The 19,889-nt window shown below is 47.6% G+C and overlaps 1 protein-coding gene across 1 annotated transcript in view; it reads left to right on the forward strand.

Annotated features, from left to right (window-relative positions):
• Nucleotides 1-19,889, forward strand: part of LOC147733121 (uromodulin-like) — an 847,256-nt gene that overhangs the window by 289,939 nt on the left and 537,428 nt on the right. The window contains exon 3 of the mRNA XM_086955851.1: nt 4,089-4,190. Coding sequence (XP_086811977.1) covers nt 4,089-4,190 — 102 coding nt within the window. The remainder of the gene's footprint in view (nt 1-4,088; nt 4,191-19,889) is intronic.

Genomic DNA, 19,889 nt, shown 5'->3' on the forward strand with positions numbered 1-19,889 from the left:
TCTGCGTTAGATTTCTGGACCAAGTAGGGGCATTTGTGATGGGAGGTTGACACTTGAACGGTTGCGAGATATGGAATAGGATTAGGTGGTGGTCTGACCAGTCGACTGGAAGGATGTGGTCTATAGTAATTGCGTCGTGTTGGGTGATGATGGCATCCAGGATTGCCCCTTTGGTGTGAGTTTCTTTTGAGCAGTGCTGGATAAGGTTGTTGGAATGTAACAGCTCATTCAGGTTGGGGACTGGAACACTGTTTTTATCATTCCAATGGAGGTTGAGGTCACCCAGAATTAGGTTGCTGCTATCTCGGAGGGAGCAGTGGGCGATCAGGTCGGATAGGTGTTCAGTGAACGTGACGGTGTTGCCTGGGGGATGATTCAGGAGGTGGCAGTGTAGTAGATTGTTGTTAGTGGTTTTGATGTTGGCAGTTAGGCATTCAACACTGACAAGTTGTTATTGTGGATGATTGTGGATGATTGCCAAACCTCTGGCTTTTCGGTCTTTTCTATCTTTGTTGATGATAGAGAAGCCCGGGGGTATGAGCATATCGAGGATAGGAGGGGAGGAGTCATTGAGCCAGGTCTCAGTGATGAAGGCTATATCTATGTCATGGTTAAGGATGGATGTTTCTAGCTCTGTGGCATCCTTCGTGGCAGATCTGCAGTTTATGAGCAGGTAGTTAGTACGGGGAGTCTCTTTTTTTGGTTCAGTTATTAGAGAAGCAGTAGGGATGTTGATGAGGAAGGCAGGGGGTCTAGGGTGTTTTGGGAAGGAGTGCTCATTTCTGAATCCGGTGATTACCTGAATGTTGCAATGCACGATGTGAGTGGAGGGGGAGGTGTATGAGGAGGCCAGCTCAGTCGCTTCCTCAGGGGACATGGCTTCCGGAGTTCTGTTCGGTCTCGGGGCATGGATCGAGGAAGGACACGAGGACTGGCTAGGGAGCTGTGCCTTGGGAAGCCTAGAATGTGTGAGGATGGAGAGATGGGAGTAGAGTGGGAGTTTAAGGCGGGATTATGGAGTGTCACGAGGTTGGTTAGGATGTGATTCAAGTCCTGTAATATAATGACGACTTGGCTTTCTATATGGGAAAGACGGCGGCTCATCTCTTCTTGAGGGGAGGTGGGTTGCTTCTAGGTAGGATCTCCTCAGTGAGGAGAAGAGCTGACAGTGTTGTGTTGTCTTTTGGTGGTAGTTGTGTTGTCAGTTTGGGTTAAGGGATAAGGTGTAGGATGAGGGGGGTCGTGTTGTAGTAGATGTTTTTTTTTTGCAGGTGGGTCTAGGTCGGTGATTGGGAGACTTGGGATGTGTATTGAGGTCGGCCGCTAGTGTGTGGGGTGGGGTTCGCACAGGGGGTTGTTCCAGAGGATCAAATAGTGCAGGAGGAGGCGCTGTGTACTTGGTGGTGGAAGAATTGGAGACGGTTAGAGGAGGAGCTTAGGTGATTGTGATAGCGGGAGGCGGAATTTGGAGGATGTTCTGTTGGGGGGACTGGTTGCCCGGGTGGACAGGGAGTGTTGGTAGGGGGGCTATACATGGGTGCTGTTAGTCCATTGAGAAGGGAAGAGGAGATCAAAAGCCTCAAGGTTGGCATTGTTGGTTTGGATCAGGACTGTGCCGTTGGAGTTGGGGTAGTGAATGATAGTTTGCAACTATGGGGAGTCTTGGCGGTTTTGGTGATGTGGAGTTGTGCTCTCATGATGGAGTTTGAATTGCCGGGCCTTTCCCTGTGAAAGATGAGATCCATTTATACTAGGCCTTTGGTGGAGCAGTGATATATGTCAGCGAAAAGGGATTCCGGGAAGTGCCTGATCAGTTTGTGTTTGAGTTTTTTTTCTCTCTTTGGGCGGGAGGGTGATCGAGAAGTAGTTCGGGCCGTGGCGCTTTATGTAGGGTAAGGAGAGGGGGTTGGAGGAGATTGTCGTGGTAGAAGGCATTATAACTAAGATGTCGGTGGGGCTATTCCCTTTGAGGGTAGGTTAGTTCTAATAACACTGCAGACGGGAAGGGTAGTGGCTACGGAAGGGACAGCTAGCGGTGACAGATCGCTCTGTATGTAATTCGTTGGTAGGCTGCTGAAACGTGTTCTAAGGGGGCAGGGAGAGATTGGGAGGAGAGGGGCTAGAGTCAGCTTACTTTCTGGAGGGGAGTGGGGAAGTACTGTTGACCAGCTGTAGAGATTTACGAGTTATGCAGCCAGAGTCTAAGGGGAGAGCCCCCAGGAGGTCGGACCAAGTGAGCAGAACAGGGTGCAGGATAGGGATGTGGTGGGCTAATGTCGAAACACTACTGGCTTTGTGTTAGGGGATTATTGAGCCAATCCTCCGGACAGTGCCTCATTAGTGGGGTAGCAGGAGGAAGTAGGGCTACGGTATCTACGAGGACAGGGTAAAAGCTATGTAAAGGGTCCAGTTATGTTTAAGAGGGGGGTTCCCAGGAGCGGGGTGAATGGGAGCCTACGTACGGTAGGGAAGGTGTTGGAATAGTAAATCTACTATTCCTTAGCCTAGAGCACCCTCCAGCGCAAGTCGTGGTAACGACTTTCGTTGTAAAACCAGCGTTGTAATGGTAGTGTGCTGTAAACACCGCGTCATAATGGATGTTCCCCCATTTGCATGTGTCCGTTATGAGATGAAATAGCAGAGCACTTACTTGTGGCTTGTTTTTGTCGGTGCTGGTTAAGCAGCCATTTTAGAGTTAGGAGGATGCGCAGTAACGGGGTATTTAGCGCTCCGATTCCGCAAAAGAGGGCTTAGTGAGAGGCCAAGTGGTTGCAGATGGGAGTTTCCTTATGGGCAGACCTGGCTGAACCGCCATTTTCGGTCAGGCCTAGCGGATTGATGGACCAGCTCGCGCTCCCTATTCACAGCAGATTCATCAGATGGCCAGGAGGGGGGGCGGTCCGTGTCCAGGGCCGGCAGTGTTCTTGTCGGTACTCATGCGGTTTCAAGAAGGGGTGTCCTGGGGTCGAGTGAGGACTGGGAGCCGCCGTTCACCAGTGAGGCATCAGTTTCCATCTAGATGATGTTGCGGCGGCGAATCTCGTCTTCTCAAGCTCGGTTCAGGCTTATCCAACTAGGGAGTTGATCCGGTGAGTACTCAAACTTCTTTTCAGGGGATGGTGGAGAGGGAACAAGGATTATTCTTACATTGTTGTTGTCCCTTTCCAGGAGCTCGATTTCGGTGCTACATTGGCGGTCGCCATGGGGAGGGGGTGCGTTAGTCTTCCCGTTTCGGGGCCGGCTAGGCGCCGTGAACCGGTTCTGTCCGGGGGCTCGGCATTAGTTATGGGCTGGCCCTCGAGGCCCCTGCACTGATCAGGGAAAGGAATGATGGAATTAGGCATGTGGTGCATTTCCGTTACAGACTTCCGGGGTTTAAATTTCAGTAACCTGAAAGAGAAGGTCTGGCAGTGGGTCATTAAGAGCATGACAGCCATGCAGGGAAAAAATGGCACAGTGGAATCCCAAGTGTAACAGCACGGCTGTGTTATCTAAGAAATGCTGGAAAACCCATTCATCTCCTCCTGGCTACAACTGTTATTATGACTAATACCATGCACACATATGCAATGCAAATATTTGAAGAGTAAAAGTACAGCAGCACAGCGTGCTGTTCCTTACATCCTGATTTATTTAATCTGGTCCGAAGTGATCCCTAAACCCTATAATGTTCTGTGTATAGGGCCACGTGTTTGAGATATTTTTGCTGCCACAGAAATGCTCCCTGACGAGTGCCTTACTGCTTCTCTGAGCTAGATCCTTGATGTATCAGATATTAAAGATATACTGGTCCTGCTGGGAAATGCTGGTGAAATGTTATTGCTGCCTCATTCCCGGCTTGGCAGCCACTGTTGAAAATGCTGGTACTTTCCCATATGTACACAAGGTAGCCCTGAAGAGAGAGGCTGGCGCTGTTCCATTAAAAGCACGAATGCCCTCCTCAGAAACACTGAGAAACGCGTAAGGAAGGCTGTACAACCTTCACGCAGGGGCTGCTGTTTTGGTTTGTTTGGCAGCATTGTCATTAATCTGCCCTAATATCCAGAGAGTGTCGCCAATGTTTGATCTGTTGTTTTCTTTTATTTCAGAGGAGCTCAACTGTGAACCTGCGTGTGCTAGTGATGAGGTGTGCACTGACAATGCAGGAATTGGGGAGTGCAGATGCAATGCAACCACATATCTACATGCCTGTAAGTTACAGATTTCCTTTTATGCACTTTGACTCTAACAGCTGCAAAATGTGTCCAGACTTAAGTTGTTGCTCATCACAAAACAAGTTAAACAAATCCCAATGCAGCCTTTCCTCTATGACTGTGCGTGGATATTTCTGATTTCACCGACCCTCACTGAGCACCATATACAGACCTTGAAGTCTGGGGAGGAGGGTCTGTCAGTGTGGCATGCTGTGGTGCATGTTGCAATGGAAACAGTTGCGGCTTGAAAACAACTAGCAAACTATATGAACAAACAAACATTGAAAAATCCCACAAGTCTTTGATTACTGATAGCATACAAACACTGACTCGCTCAGATGCTCACCTCATCTTTCTCATGCACACGTGTAACAATGTTGAAAACACAATGTTCATACACATAGAAAAACGTCATGGGAATGGTGGTGTTAGCAGTGGTGGTGCAGGTATTAGTAGTGATAGTGGTTGCCTAGTGGTGGTTGTAGTTGTGGTCATGGATGAGATGGTGGTGGTAAAAGTACTGATGGTGACTGTAGTCAGTGCTTGATTTGAAAATTAATGAGTGCCAGTACCCAAAGCTCTGCAGGGAAACCTGCAGCAGGTGTAATAAATGCCAGCACTCCGTATACCAAGCATGTGTTGTCTTGATTTTACCTCCTACATCTTTGTTCAATCACCTCGCACTCCCTGCCCCTTTATCTGACTCACAGGTTCCTGCTTTCACCCATTGTGACAGCTTTTCTCTTCCTCTGTTTTACCGCTTTCTGTGTTTTCAATCTCTTGCTATTGATAAATGGCTGATGCAGAAAAATAAGTGCTGGGCTTAAATAACATGTACCAGGGAACCCCAACGGCGACCACTGGCTCAATTTAGGCACTGTCAGTAGTATTAGCACTGATCATAGTAGTGAGGGTAATGGTGGTCATGTGTGTAGTGGAGGTGAGGGGTGATAGTGATGGTGTTATAAATAATGGTAAAGATAATCCCGTAGCAACTAGCAGTGATGGTAGCAGCTGTGAGTGTGCTCTTGTGGTAGTAGGTGTTATGGTGGTCATAGCAGGAGTGGTGGTTAAGGTAATACTACTGTTGATGTTAGTGATGATAATAGTGGTGGTTTTTTGATAGTTTCGGAAATAGTAGCACCAGCAATGGTAAAATGTTAGTTTTGGAAACGGTTATGGTAATGGTGGTGGTAGAGATAATGTTAGTGGTAATTGTAGTATATGTGGTGGAGGTAATGGTTGTGGTGATGTTGGTAATGGTGCGGTAATAGTTATGGCAATGGCAGTTATGATGGTAATGATGGTGCAAGTAGTAGTGGTGGGGGTAATAGCTGTACAGTAGCAATGTGCATGTAATTAGGATGGTAACAGGTATAATTTGTCGTATAGTTTTCTTCACAGTCTTCCTGCTAAAAAGGTAATTTAGCCATATCGCTGCAAATAAACTAGCCAGGTGTTACATATTCTTAAAGTGTTCTTCTTTAATTGCAAGAGCCAGTTGACAAAAGTTTACCTGCAAAGCTGTTTTTTTTCACATTGGTAAATAAACAGGAGATTAAACAACATATTACCCCAGGAAAAATATGTCTCCACTGAAACACAGAAGCATGTTTTTGCATTTTGTGTTTACTTAAATGTGACTATGTGGTGCTGCTAATTTGCAGCAAAAAATGAATTGCCAGGTTCTTCAACAAAGATTAAGCAGTGACATTATGTGTGTTTTTTTGCGTTGGATGTGCATGTTTCTCTTTAAAGAAATAAACTCTTCACTTAGTCACAAGATATGATGTTAACCGCAAATATAATGTAAAAAGGCCATTGAACACAGAAGCAGGATCTGTTTAATATTGTACTCAGAGCACTCTGAGAGAAACCAAGAAATGTACATGAAACATAATTTGTGGAGCCATGTTGCATCTTAAAACGAGTGCACCTCTTTTTCGACCATGTTCATGCCCTTGCAGTAATAGTAGCAGTGACAGGTGTGTGTTTTACCTGCCTGAGACTCCTTGAGATATTACTGTGTCTTGGGTTTTGTTTTGGGCTAGGTATTATGCTGCAGCTATTACAATATCACTTCTCATTGAGATACAGGAGGATATTAGAAAAGCTGTGATCTGTAAACAGTGATATCTATCAGGGATAGCTATCTATATTTATGCTCACTGAAAAAAACACAAATGTTAAAGTGGCTGTTAGAACTAGGGGTCTCCAGTTGGCAGAGGTAGGTACCACTGTCCAAATAGGGACCCTTGATTCTTGTCAGGGTAAGGAGGAAACCCTCTGAGATAACCCCTGCTCACCCTCTAGGTAGCTTGGCACGAGCAGTCAAGGCTATTCAGGAGGCAATGTGTAAAGTATTTGTACCAACACTCACAGTAACACAGTGAAAACACCACAAACTGACTCCACAACAGTTTAGAAAAATAAAGGTATTTAATTTAAACTACACAAGACCAAAACGACAAAAATACAACATACACAGTTCAAGAATATGGTTTCAAAAGAGTTCTTACGGTTGCGATAAAATAATCCACAGTTGCGTGAAAAGTTCACAGTTGCATCACGTTTCAGACACAGTACCTTTAGTTGCGACAAAGTTTCCAAAAGCAGAATCTGGTGCGGTGGAAAACAAGCGACTCCACAACAGTTTAGAAAAATAAAGGTATTTAATTTAAACTACACAAGACCAAAACGACAAAAATACAACATACACAGTTCAAGAATATGGTTTCAAAAGAGTTCTTACGGTTGCGATAAAATAATCCACAGTTGCGTGAAAAGTTCACAGTTGCATCACGTTTCAGACACAGTACCTTTAGTTGCGACAAAGTTCCAAAAGCAGAATCTGGTGCGGTGGAAAACAAGCGATGCGTTGCTCCTGAGACCCTGGGGAGGCGATGCGACAGCCCCGCTACAGCAGAGGGCGTGTTGCGACGAATCCGGTCCGTATGGGGAGGAAGGCCACTTGTATGGATTCCGGTGCGTAGGTTCCGTAGGAAGTTTGTTCTCGCAAAGGCACGATGCGACGATCTCTGGAGTTGCGATGATCTCCGGGGCGTCGATGCGCGAACCAGCAGTGATCTTCTCTCTCGCAGCTCTTTGATGCGATGGCTTCTGCGATGACACTTGCAGCGATGTGATGCGGTCCCCAAGCAAGCAGTGCGGCGATCTCACCCATCGACAGGCTCTGCGACGACAGCGATGTTAGGCTTCCCACACCGATCGGGTGCGTTTCGCAAACGAAGGATGCGACGGCTCTGACAGCGGCAACAGGCGCTGTGACGATCTCGACCTTCGTAGCGGCGGGAAACTTCTCGCACTGTCGGGGGTGCGCTCCGCAAGCGAGCGATGCGACTCTTTTCAATTGCAAAAGTCTCTCAAGCTTAGTTTTAAGCTTCCCAGCACAGGTACAACTTCCAGAGGCCCCACAACTGGATCAAGCACTCGAGGAAGGACAGAAATCTCTCAGCCTAGAATCAGGGAAGTTGGGGGTGAAGTCCTTTTGTTCCTGGGACTTCAGAACAGGGAGCCAGCTCTTCTCAGGCCCTTGGAGATTCCATCAAGACAGGGGACACTGCACAACAGCAAAGTCCTTCCCCTCTCATTCGCAGCAAAGCAACAGGTCAGTCCAGCAGAGCAACAGCAGGACAGTCTTCCTTCTTCAGATTCAGCTTTCTCCTTGGCAAAGGTTCCTTCTTGATTACAGGATGATCTAATTTTCTGTTGTCAGGGGTCCTGTACTTATACCCCTAAAAGTCTTTGTTCTCTTCGTGCAAGTGGGCCCTGAGCCCGGTCTTTACCAGTTCTGAGTGTTGCTTGAGCACTTTGTTTGCCTGGCTTCTCCTTTCCTTTCAGAGTGAGGTGCAGGGTCATCAGCCGCCCAGCAGGAGGTGGAGCCGGCATTGTGGCAGGCAGGCACAGCCCTATTCAGGCCCAGGTGCTAACTCCTCCAACCACTCAGCTTGCAAATGCAGTCATTCAGCCTAGGGCTGACTCAGCCAGCCTCCTGGGGAATCCCCAGCCCCTGTCACTCTCAAACCAGACAGTCAACACACAAACAGGCCAAGGCACACAGAAGGGTCAGACAAGAGAACAGCAACTTTCTAAAAGTGTTGTTCTCAAACACAGGATTTAAAAACAACCTTTCCTAAAAGATGTGTTATTAAATTCTGAGTTATGGGATACCAGATACTTATGTCCTATCTTGTTCCTATGGGAAGAAATGCTGGAAACCACTGTAGCCAGCATCCCCCATGTTAATCTATGGAGCAAGATAGCCTTACAATAGTGAAAAACGGAAATGGCTGTAATTCACTACCAGAACATGTCACCTACACTAGTACATGCTTTACCTTTTACATACACTGCACCCTGCCCAGGGGGGTACATTGGGCCTTCCATAGGGGTGACCAATGTGCTCAAAAAGGGAGGGGTTAGGCCTGGTCAGTGGGGACACTGACCAGGAGGACATGGTAGTTCCTAGACTGCACACAGGCACTGCAGTGGCAGGCCTGAGACACCAATTTAGGGCTACTCATGTGGGTGGCACAATCAGTGCTGCAGGCCCATTAGTAGCATTTGTCATCACCAGCCCTGGCACACCCAGTGCACTTTACTAGGGACTTCGTGGTGATACAAAAATGCCAATCATGTATATCCAATCATGATAACAATTTACACAGGGAGCATTTACACTCTGGCACTGATCAGCAGTGACAGAGTGTCCAAAGCATCTAAACCAGCAAAACGAAATCTAGCACAGCATCAAAAATACAGGAGGTAGAGGCAAAAAGATAGGGGAAAACCATGCCAGAGATGCCAGATCTAACAGTGGTATTATAGTCAAGTACTGGAATGAGATTAGAACTAAAGTTAATAAATTGAAAACCCACTTACATTCACCAGTTGAAGTTCAATGAACTATCTATAACTTGCACCGCTGTTATTTACTGCTTATGACCTCTCATATTACACCGCTACATAAACGTAGGCGATCCTGTTTTAGGTGCAAACCTATAATAACGGATAAAGCCTCACCGAAAGCGAGACAGCCCCATCACTGTAAACATATAAACACTGACAAACATCTGCACAACTATAAATTACAATTCCATAGAAAAGGATGTCTGCACAACTATAAATTACAATTCCATAGAAAAGGAAAGTGTGAGAGAATGACTCATTTACATTTTATCCTGAAGGCTGAAACACAATGTAACTTTCAAGGTTGTAGCAAGAAAGATTGATCTAAGATTATTCTGCTTGAGTTTTGTTGCTTAGGGATATAATTAAAATATTTTTTTACTTCCATTTGTTTCCTCCAGTTTTGTGTGCTTGGATTAAAGATGCTGAGTTTAGGAGCATATTTTACGTCTGAGCTTTGTCTTTTATATATTGTAGAGAGGCTGATCTTTAGGCAGTGTTTAATTCTTTCACTAATTAGTAAAATGGAAAGCTAATAAAAATGTTGGCCAATGTATACTTTAACATTTAGCCAGAGACACAGAATAGGTGAAATCCTTTGCTACATCAGTCCCCCTTTCTAAAAAGTCAGTATTGTTAGTGGGTTACCAGCAACACCGCTCAGGTTAAAAACATTCAATGCAAGGTGTAGTGATAGGTACCTGTGAAAAGAGGGCCGTCTCCATGCACATTGGACAGTGGTGAAAACTTGATACAATACCTTCCACATACCAACTAGATACATAGTTGAAGCGTCTCCCTTTGTTATGTCAGATACCTCTAGCTAATTCTGGCTTTTAAACCAACAGGACTTTACTGCCCGGTTTTTAGCCCATAGTTAAAATATTAAAAGCAAAAGTTAAAGTCAGAGAATACAATCGAATGTCTGTTAAAAGGTCAGGACTGACTTATAATGAGGTAAGATAAGTTCTATTAATTAGTTAGTTAATACCATAACCATTTTGGGATAAATAAAACAAGATAAACACGGCTTCACCTTTGAAAATGAGACTTAATGAACACTTTAGCTAACATTAATCATTAGACAGAAGTGGTCAAGTAATATTTGTAATTTAAAAGCGTAAAGTGCATAGGCTAGCATAAGCTGGAAAATGCAGGCTTTGTTCTTAATTTGAGATATGATAAACATTTCATCTGAAAATTGGTCCACTGAGCAAAATGAGCAAGATAAATATAAACTTTGTCTTTGAGTAAAGACATAATATATACTGCATCTAAAATTAGATTCAATGTGCAAAAAGAGGCTGGTAACTCTTCAGGTTGTAAGAGCATAATGTGCAATTAGCTGTCCCGCAGTCTTCATTCTTAAATGTAAACATTATAAGTACCACATCTAAAAGTTAATTCAATGTGGGCATTACACCATACCGGCTAGAGGCTCAGCTGACCAGACGCTGCAGGACTTAGAGGGCAAAACAGCCAACTCCTCGCCGCACCCGCTCCGCGGGTGCCGCTTTGCACAGGAGTGCGCAGAGCATCACTTACCGGGAACCAGGAGCAGTAAGGCGGAGGTAAGGGCGTGAGGCTCGGCGGGGCTGCGAGCATGCGGGGACTCCAGCAACCAGGAGTCCCTGCGAGACCACGGAGACAGCATCCGGTCCGCTCTCCCCGCTGGCCCGCCCCCACCCGCCTGAGGCTAGGAAAGGCGACTCCCACCACCACCTGTTGGGGCATTGCACCATACCGGCTAGAGGCTCAGCTGACCAGACGCTGAAGGACTTAGAGGGCAAAACAGCCAACTCCTCGCTGCACCCGCTCCGCGGGTGCCGCTTCGCACAGGAGTGCGCAGAGCATCACTTACCGGGAACCAGGAGCAGTAAGGCGGAGGTAAGGGCGTGAGGCTCGGCGGGGCTGCGAGCGTGCGGGGACTCCAGCAACCAGGAGTCCCTGCAAGACCACGGAGACAGCATCCGGTCCGCTCTCCCCGCTGGCCCGCCCCCCACCCACCTGAGGCTAGTAAAGGCGACTCCCATCACCACCTGTTGGGGCATTGCACCATACCGGCTAGAGGCTCAGCTGACCAGACGCTGCAGGACTTAGAGGGCAAAACAGCCAACTCCTTGCCGCACCCGCTCCGCGGGTGCCGCTTCGCACAGGAGTGCGCAGAGCATCACTTACCGGGAACCAGGAGCAGTAAGGCGGAGGTAAGGGCGTGAGGCTCGGCGGGGCTGCGAGCGAGCGGGGACTCCAGCAACCAGGAGTCCCTGCAAGACCACGGAGACAGCATCCGGTCCGCTCTCCCCGCTGGCCTGCCCCTCGCCCGCCTGAGGCTAGTAAAGGCGACTCCCACAACCACCTGTTGGGGCATTGCACCATACCGGCTAGAGGCTCAGCTGACCAGACGCTGCAGGACTTAGAGGGCAAAACAGCCAACTCCTCGCTGCACCCGCTCCGCGGGTGCCGCTTCGCACAGGAGTGCGCAGAGCATCACTTACCGGGAACCAGGAGCAGTAAGGCGGAGGTAAGGGCGTGAGGCTCGGCGGGGCTGCGAGCGTGCGGGGACTCCAGCAACCAGGAGTCCCTGCGAGACCACGGAGACAGCATCCGGTCCGCTCTCCCCGCTGGCCCGCCCCCCGCCCGCCTGAGGCTAGTAAAGGCGACTCCCACCACCACCTGTTGGGGCATTGCACCATACCGGCTAGAGGCTCAGCTGACCAGACGCTGCAGGACTTAGAGGGCAAAACAGCCAACTCCTCGCCGCACCCGCTCCGCGGGTGCCGCTTCGCACAGGAGTGCGCAGAGCATCACTTACCGGGAACCAGGAGCAGTAAGGCGGAGGTAAGGGCGTGAGGCTCGGCGGGGCTGCGAGCGAGCGGGGACTCCAGCAACCAGGAGTCCCTGCGAGACCACGGAGACAGCATCCGGTCCGCTCTCCCCGCTGGCCTGCCCCCCGCCCGCCTGAGGCTAGTAAAGGCGACTCCCACAACCACCTGTTGGGGCATTGCACCATACCGGCTAGAGGCTCAGCTGACCAGACGCTGCAGGACTTAGAGGGCAAAACAGCCAACTCCTCGCCGCACCCGCTCCACGGGTGCCGCTTCGCACAGGAGTGCGCAGAGCATCACTTACCGGGAACCAGGAGCAGTAAGGCGCAGGTAAAGGCGTGAGGCTCGGCGGGCTGCGAGCATGCGGGGACTCCAGCAACCAGGAGTCCCTGCGAGACCACGGAGACAGCATCCGGTCCGCTCTCCCCGCTGGCCCGCCCCCCACCCACTACGTCCCCTATATCACATAATCAGACTCCCGCAGCGCGGGACGCAGCTCGAGGCAAAGACCGGGCTAAGAGCGGGCCGTTTGAGGTCGTTCGAGGACTGAGTGGACTGGACTGGCCCACCCTCTTTTGCCTTTTTCCCCGTTATTTCCTCTACTGAGTCTAAATAGGTAAACCATTATATTATCCTGTTTCCACTGCTAGATTTGGCGGTTGCCTTCGTGTAGCTAAAGTTATGTGCACCAGGTTAACTCGGAGTAAGGCTGTCAAGGGTGGCCCACCAATCAATGGCCCCATGGATGATTTCATTACCCGTACTAATCTAGCTATAGACCAAGAAATTTCTAAACTTCAGACCCGGGTCTCCCTGGAACTGGCAGCTGCCAGAAGATTGTCCCAGGTCATTGCAATTTCTAAAAAATCCTCCCTTGGCCACATAGCCACTGCGGTTACCCCGGAGCGTCCTGCCATTCCCCATTGTGTAGTCACACAGGTTGATGTTCACCAGACCCCGATTCCGCTCCCCCTTCCCCCGCCCTTAGAGCCACCAGCCAAGACAGACAAAGCGAACCTACCAGCTGTTTCTCCCAAACAGGCTGCTATTTCTAAACCCCCCACCCCGTTATTTTTCAACTCACCTAGTTGTAATATTATTAATGGCAAACAACCTAAAAGAAAACGCAATTCCCGCTCTGCCTACTCTCGCAAGAAGGCAAAAATTGCGGTAGCACAACATTTGAAATTGACTAGTGTTCCGGTACCCAATGCAAAAGGAGAGTGTACCCCTAGTGAACAGCCACCAAGGGAGGGAGGGGGAGAGGGGGCAGCCACTGCTTCCTCTACTACCACCCTAGAGGATGAGGGCTTACATGTAGAGGGTTTGGAAAAGAACGAGGAGGAATTTATAGGTTTAGTTTGGGAAACTCTTAAGAAACTTCTTTCCCCCCTCGACCTCAGACTCTCACGCATTGAAAACAACTTGCTCGAGATGGAAAAGAGCATTATTGCTCTGGCCACTCTCGGCCTGAGAAGTCTTGAAAAACAGGGTCTCCCTGTAGCTGACCCATCACCATTAGTCCCTACACTACAAGCCCCGCAACTCCCCCCCCCAGTACCAGCCTCTGTACGGCCGGTTCCCAAACCGCGGACCATGGGTGTGGATCAAACCTCCGCTGCCCCTAAACCTAAGGCTCCCAAGCTCTCTATTCCACAGCCACTAGTAAATCCCAACCCCGGCGTCCCTCTTAGACCCCCTCCCAGTGAAGTGGCTTACCAACCAACTCAGGGCCCTCCTGTTAAGAATAACTTTAGAGGGGGCTATATTGATCTTCCTCCAGAGGCCAATGATTATGTGGTTGTGTTGACGGGCGTTCCCCAGATTGGAAATGGTCAACACGAGAACCACTGGTCTATGAAGAACAAGATAATGCATTGGCTTAATGTGAATAGACCTATTCCCAATGGCCGGAGAAGCAGAGTTTTGATGGTACGTAGAATTCCCTGGGTGGGTCCCACAAGGAAAACCAGCTTCGGGGACTGTGTAGTGGTGACCTTTGAGGACCCACACACGGCACATCACATCTGTTCTTGGCCCACCAGCGAAGGTTCTTCTGTCATACCTAGGCCACTGTCCTTCTTTTACCCACCACGCCCCAGACATATCCAGGTGGATGATTGGTCATTGGTACATCACCACACATGGAAGAGTCACCCTAACAACCAAAAGGACTTCCCTTTACATTGGAATGGCCTTCCAACCTCTAATAGGTTTGGCGGCCTGGAGGAGGTAGATTGACTCCCTAGGCAACTTGCCCATCAATTAATGGAAAAAGCACCTTCACCCCAGGCCTTAGGACTCGTAGAATCTCCCCCCTTGTTGATTGAACCTTTAGTTCCTAGCCCCCTAGGTCCAGTAGGAATACCACATACTTTGCCTATAGATGGGGGATTGATCACTTCATGCACTTTAGATTCGCAAGACGTAGTCGAACGGCAGGATTCACCTTGTATGATTCCCCTGTCATCCATTCAGGATGTCCCAATAGATAGGAAGCTGCCCGGAGTAGCAATGCATCCTAAACACCAGCAGATTGAGTCACCACTAAGGTCATCTAGAGCGGCTGCAGGGGTGGAAGGCCCTGTGACCAATTCGGCTATACCTGTCTATTCTCCAAGGCAGACTACCCTAGGTGAACCCTTGCTAAAGATTCTAAGCTGGAATGTGGCAGGGCTTGCCCGTAACCTTGAAATCCCTGAATGGAACGCTTTTTTGGACCCCTATAACATCTGCCTCCTACAGGAAACCTGGTGCCTAGAACCCAGGCACAGAGTAGGCTTTACAACCTACTTTGTCCCAGCTTCCCAACAACATGGATGCAAAGGTCGCCCGTCTTGCGGCCTCCTTATATGGGTCAGTATTGCACTAGGTTTAAGTGTAAGTCAAAGGACCACTCAATCTCCTGACCTCCAGAGGATAACTATACACTGCCAAGGGGGAAGGAAGTTAGAAGTCTTTAATCTTTATTTGAGGGGAGCCAGGGGTGGGGCATCATGCCTATCCTCAACAGGATTAAGCAGCGATTTAGCTGCCTGCAATATCGATTCTTATGTTCTCCTTGCAGGCGATTTCAACTGCTGTTTTGAGCCATTGGCCAGGGAGGACATTTTGGACACTTTGGAAGAGGATACAAGGAGAGGTATCCCTATCCCGACCCTAGATCCGATCCCCAAATGGACGCAAAGTGCGATAGACATCAATGCACTTTGCATGGAACACGACCTGAGACCAACAAATGGACGATCCAATTCGGATTCTATGGGTGCGCATACTTATAACAGGACGGGTCACACCTCCAGAATTGACTATATCATGTTGAATTACAATCTTTGGTCATTCCATCAAGACATGGAGGTCATAGCGTCTTGTGATAGTGACCATAATCCTCTTTCCTTAACCCTCACTCCTTCTTGGCAGGTTGGGAACCGAGACAAGTTTGCCCACAAGTGGAAATCCACCCATGAAATTGTTCCTTCAAACTGTGGTAGGCGCCTAAAGTGAGCAAAAGCGGCAGCGGATGAAGTAAGGATGGCGCAAGCAGGGACCATCATGTCAGTGGTGGGCCACGGCTCGATGCCTTAAGTCTCACCAGTCAAGATGTTCTACCGACATTCACAGAAACTATTGTGGCATTAAGCGAACTGTTTACCACTCATCAATCCAGTGCGAGGGTTGTACCGAAAGGTGTTTCTAAGGCAAGATACAAGTGGTATTCCTCCAAATGTCGGGCTGCTAAGGGGGAACTTATCTCCGCAGTGAAGAACAAGGTCCAGCCAACACCAGAATTGCAAGGAAATTTTACAAAAAAACTGTGGCTGAGGCTAAGGAGGCTCATGAATACAATTTTTGGTGGGAGCTAGTGGAGGCAAGTACTAGGAAAGATTCCAAGGGGTTTTGGGATTTGCTGAGAGCCAGGGACAAGCCTCTTGATCAACAGTTAACCTGTAATATCCCTGGTGACGTCTGGTTTGCCCACTTCTCCAAGCTATATTCTGCTCCACTGGGGGCATCTCATCCAAGTTTGAGTCTTTCGTCCAGTCCCCCAGCTGACATTCCAATTAATGACTGCCCCTTCACCACTGAGGAAGTTGAAAGGGCAATCAGGTGTATCGTAACCAATAAGGCTGCAGGCCCTGATGGGATTCCGGGTGACTTGCTGAAGAAATATCCATTATTGTGGAGCAGATTAATTGCTTCACTCTTAAATGAGGCCTTGCTGGGAGGTTCTCTCCCTGACTCATTGAGGGGTGCTGAGGTCGTCCCTATTTTTAAGAAAGGCTGCAGGGACGACCCAGCCAACTATCGCCCTATCAGTCTGCTGGACTCAACACAAAAGGTTGCGGGCAAAGTGGTACTAGGTAGGATCTCGCAGTGGGCCAATGAAAACCAGATTCTGTCAGATTTCCAAGCAGGTTTTAGAACAGGGACAGGCACCATCGAGCAGACATTTCGCATTTTAATTATATATTGGAAAGTGGTAGTGCTGGGTGGGGGCAGTTTGTATCTAGTCTTTATAGACTTGCGAACTGCCTTCGACCTGGTCCCACGAGCCCAATTGTGGAATGTCCTCGATAGGTTAGGTATACCCTCTTACTTGTTGGCTTTGCTTATAAAATTCCATGAAAGCAACTTTGTCCAGATTAGATGGGGTGCTCAAGGGGAAAAAACATCTTGTATCCCTGTAAATAGGGGCGTCCGCCAGGGGTGTGTGCTTGCCCCCACTCTGTTTTCTCTTTACGTTAACGGAGTGGTGGAGCATCTTCTTCAACATCCATCAGATGCACCTTCCCTGGCAGGAAGGAAAGTTCCAACGCTCCTATTTGCGGATGACACCCTCCTAATCTCAAAATCACCAGCAGGCATTCAAAAGTTGCTTTCTAGCTTCAAGGCCTTTTGTGATACTAAGGGCCAGTCTATAAATATAGGCAAAACCAAATTCCTTGTCCTTAACCCGCCCAAGAAATCTGTTGCCCCTCCTGCTCTAGACTCTGTTCCACTCGAAAGAGTCAAAGAATTTGACTACCTGGGCATCCGACTCTGCGACACTATGAGTTGGAAGGCACACCACCAAAAGGTGTTTTTGACCCATAAGAGGGTCGCAGGTGCCCTGCTCAAGAACAACATGCCTCATCTATAAAACCTATTGGGGCACTATTAGACATCTACAGGGCAAGGGTGGTGAGTGCAGCATTGTATGGCGCAGAACTGTGGGGCATTCAGAGAGTTGACACCTTATCGCACCTCGAAAATAACTTTCATAAAGATCTTATGAGGTTACCCCACAGTACCCCTACAATCCCCCTCTTGCTAGATGCAGGCACACACCCAATATGCGAGCAAGCAAGGCTACGTCCCCTTTTACTATGGGCCAGGATATGGAACGTCCCAGAACTGTGTAGCTACGCAGATGCCTTAAGTGAACTTTTATCACTTTCGGGCTGGCATAAGGTACCCTGGCTCAGGGAGGTTAAGCGGCTTCTCTATGAGTTGGGGTTAGGAGACGCTTGGGTCAATAGATCAGCACCGTCAAAACAACTACTAAAGAAGGCTTATTGGTCATGGGTGGACAACGAGAGATTGTGCAATCCTAAACATTGTAAATCTGTTGCTCAGTTTCTGTTAGTTAAGGAGCTCCTTTATAGGGAACCCTATCTGGATCTAATCCATAACTCGGGCGACAGATCACTGTACTTCAAATTTAGGGTGGGAGTACTCCCCTTAGGGTTGTTAACTTCCACCTGGAAACCACCATTACAAACTGTACCACATTGTCCCTTCTGTGACTCAAGGGTTGAGTCTGTTGCTCACCTGTTGTTTGAGTGCTATGCTTATGCGGTGCCTAGGTCGAGATGGCTGAAGCCTTTATGTAGGAGTTTGGGCACTAGATCACACTTCGAAGCCTTACTCATATTGCGTACAGATGCCCGTCCCTTTTTTGCCTGCTCTATGGCAAAATTTCTGGGCTGGGCTTGGCGAATAAGAACTGCAAAGAAACTGTTGATCCAGTAATGTGTTTTCTGCCTGTATTGGCTTTTACAATTTGCCCAATAATACATTTTCTAATCCCGTTGTTGATTCTGAAGGGTATTTACAGTGTGCATTGTTAAATTGTTTTTATTATTGATGTAATGTATTGCTTTTATGATATGTTTTTATATCGAAATAAAGCTTTCAATCAATCAATCAATTCAATGTGAAAATTGAGCAAAATGAACACAAACTTCATTTATGTTACATATAAACATTCATAACATCTGTACTTCGCTCATGCAATGATTCATCGATCAATCATTGTGGAAATTCACATTTTGTCTTCTCAAATATAATAACAAATTTAAAATAGAATGTTTCTTTTTATATTTAAAATCAATGATCTTTCTGGGCCGTGGTTTTCAGAGCCAGTTCATGAAGTTTATGGTATTTTACTAATTTGCAGTACAACTGGGGATCTGACCAGTCAAGCCCTTGTATGATAGCTGCTCTACATGTCCTTATTCCTCCAGAGATAAAGACTTTTTTTTAGTAAAGTGACACGTGCTGTATGTAGGTTGTGTCAAATACAAATATTAAAATCCTCTGTTTTTGCTGCCACAAAGTCTACATGCTGTTGGCCAATTTTGGTCAGTTGTTGATGGTAGCTGGCCAAAGCAAAGTGGCATCAGTTGTTTTTTTAAGTGTACAGGAAATGTAAGACTTAAGTAAGGTGCCGGCATTGACGTTTCTTGGTTTTTGATCATCATCAGGGGCGTGTGATCTGTGGCTGAAGCTGTTTTATATATAGCAACAGAGAGAGAAATGTTGCTTTGTTATTTGAGATGTATTTAAAGGTTGTGAAAAATAGATTATTGTTATAATGAGACATCTGTCATGGGGAGACTTGGCAGTTATGAAAGTCTACATAGCATCAGTATCACCATAATGTAGTAAATCAAAGATTGCAAATAAGCAATTGTGAGCATGCTTAAAACATTAAGTAACAGATGCTTTAGAATTCAAGGCAGCACATTTATATGGTGTAATTCAACATTTTAAAGGTTTCACACAATGCTATGCTGTGTGCAGTGTTGACCACCCTTAGAATGTCACAATTTTCAGTGGAGTAGGTAAATGACCACCAAACTGTTTCCAGAAATGTGTTTATTAAAACATTTAAGTATAGCACTCCTATGCTTTTCTAATCCATCAATAGTCCTTTAAACTAGATCGAGCCTTGGCAGAGTCAGCCTGAAAGGTAATGAGATGAGATGTGAGATAGGGTAATGAGATGTGAGTGAAAGTGCAATACACATAATTGCTATGCTTTCTATGCTGAAAACAGTCCAACATAAGTCCATTGAACACACTGCCATTTGTAAGGTGCTACATGGCCTGCCTTATAAAAACTAGCGACCCTTCCAGGTAGGTCGCTCCCCCTTCACACAGCACCGCCTGTGCCCGTTCTCTCCCTCGCTGCCCCCGTGTCTCTCTGGCCAGTTTTTCCTTCTGCTCCCCTCGCGCCCCCGTGTCTCTCTGCCCGTTTTTGCTTTCTGTTGCCTAGCTGCCCCTGCATTTCTGTGACCTTTGTGCCTCTGTACCACTCGTTTCCCCCCGTTTTTTGTGACCTTTTCTGCCCTTTCTTGGGACCTTTGTGCCTCTGTGCCACTCGTTTCCCCCTGTTTTTTGTGACCTTTTCTGCCCTTTCTTGGGACGTTTCTGCCTCTGTGCCACTCATTTCCCCCCGTTTTTTTACCTTTTCTTCCTTTTTTTCTTTTGACCTCTGTGCCCTCTGTGCCATTCGTTTCCCCCTGTTTTTTGTGACCTTTTCTGCCCTTTTTTGTGACCTTTGTGCCCTCTGTGCCACTCGTTTCCCCCCGTTTTTTGTGACCTTTTCTGCCCTTTCTTGTGACCTTTCTGCCTCTATGCCACTCGTTTCCCCCTTTTTTGTGACCTTTTCTGCCCT

The sequence above is a fragment of the Lissotriton vulgaris genome, chromosome 2_1 (genome assembly GCF_964263255.1).
Source record: "Lissotriton vulgaris chromosome 2_1, aLisVul1.2, whole genome shotgun sequence".
Lineage (NCBI taxonomy): Eukaryota > Metazoa > Chordata > Amphibia > Caudata > Salamandridae > Lissotriton > Lissotriton vulgaris.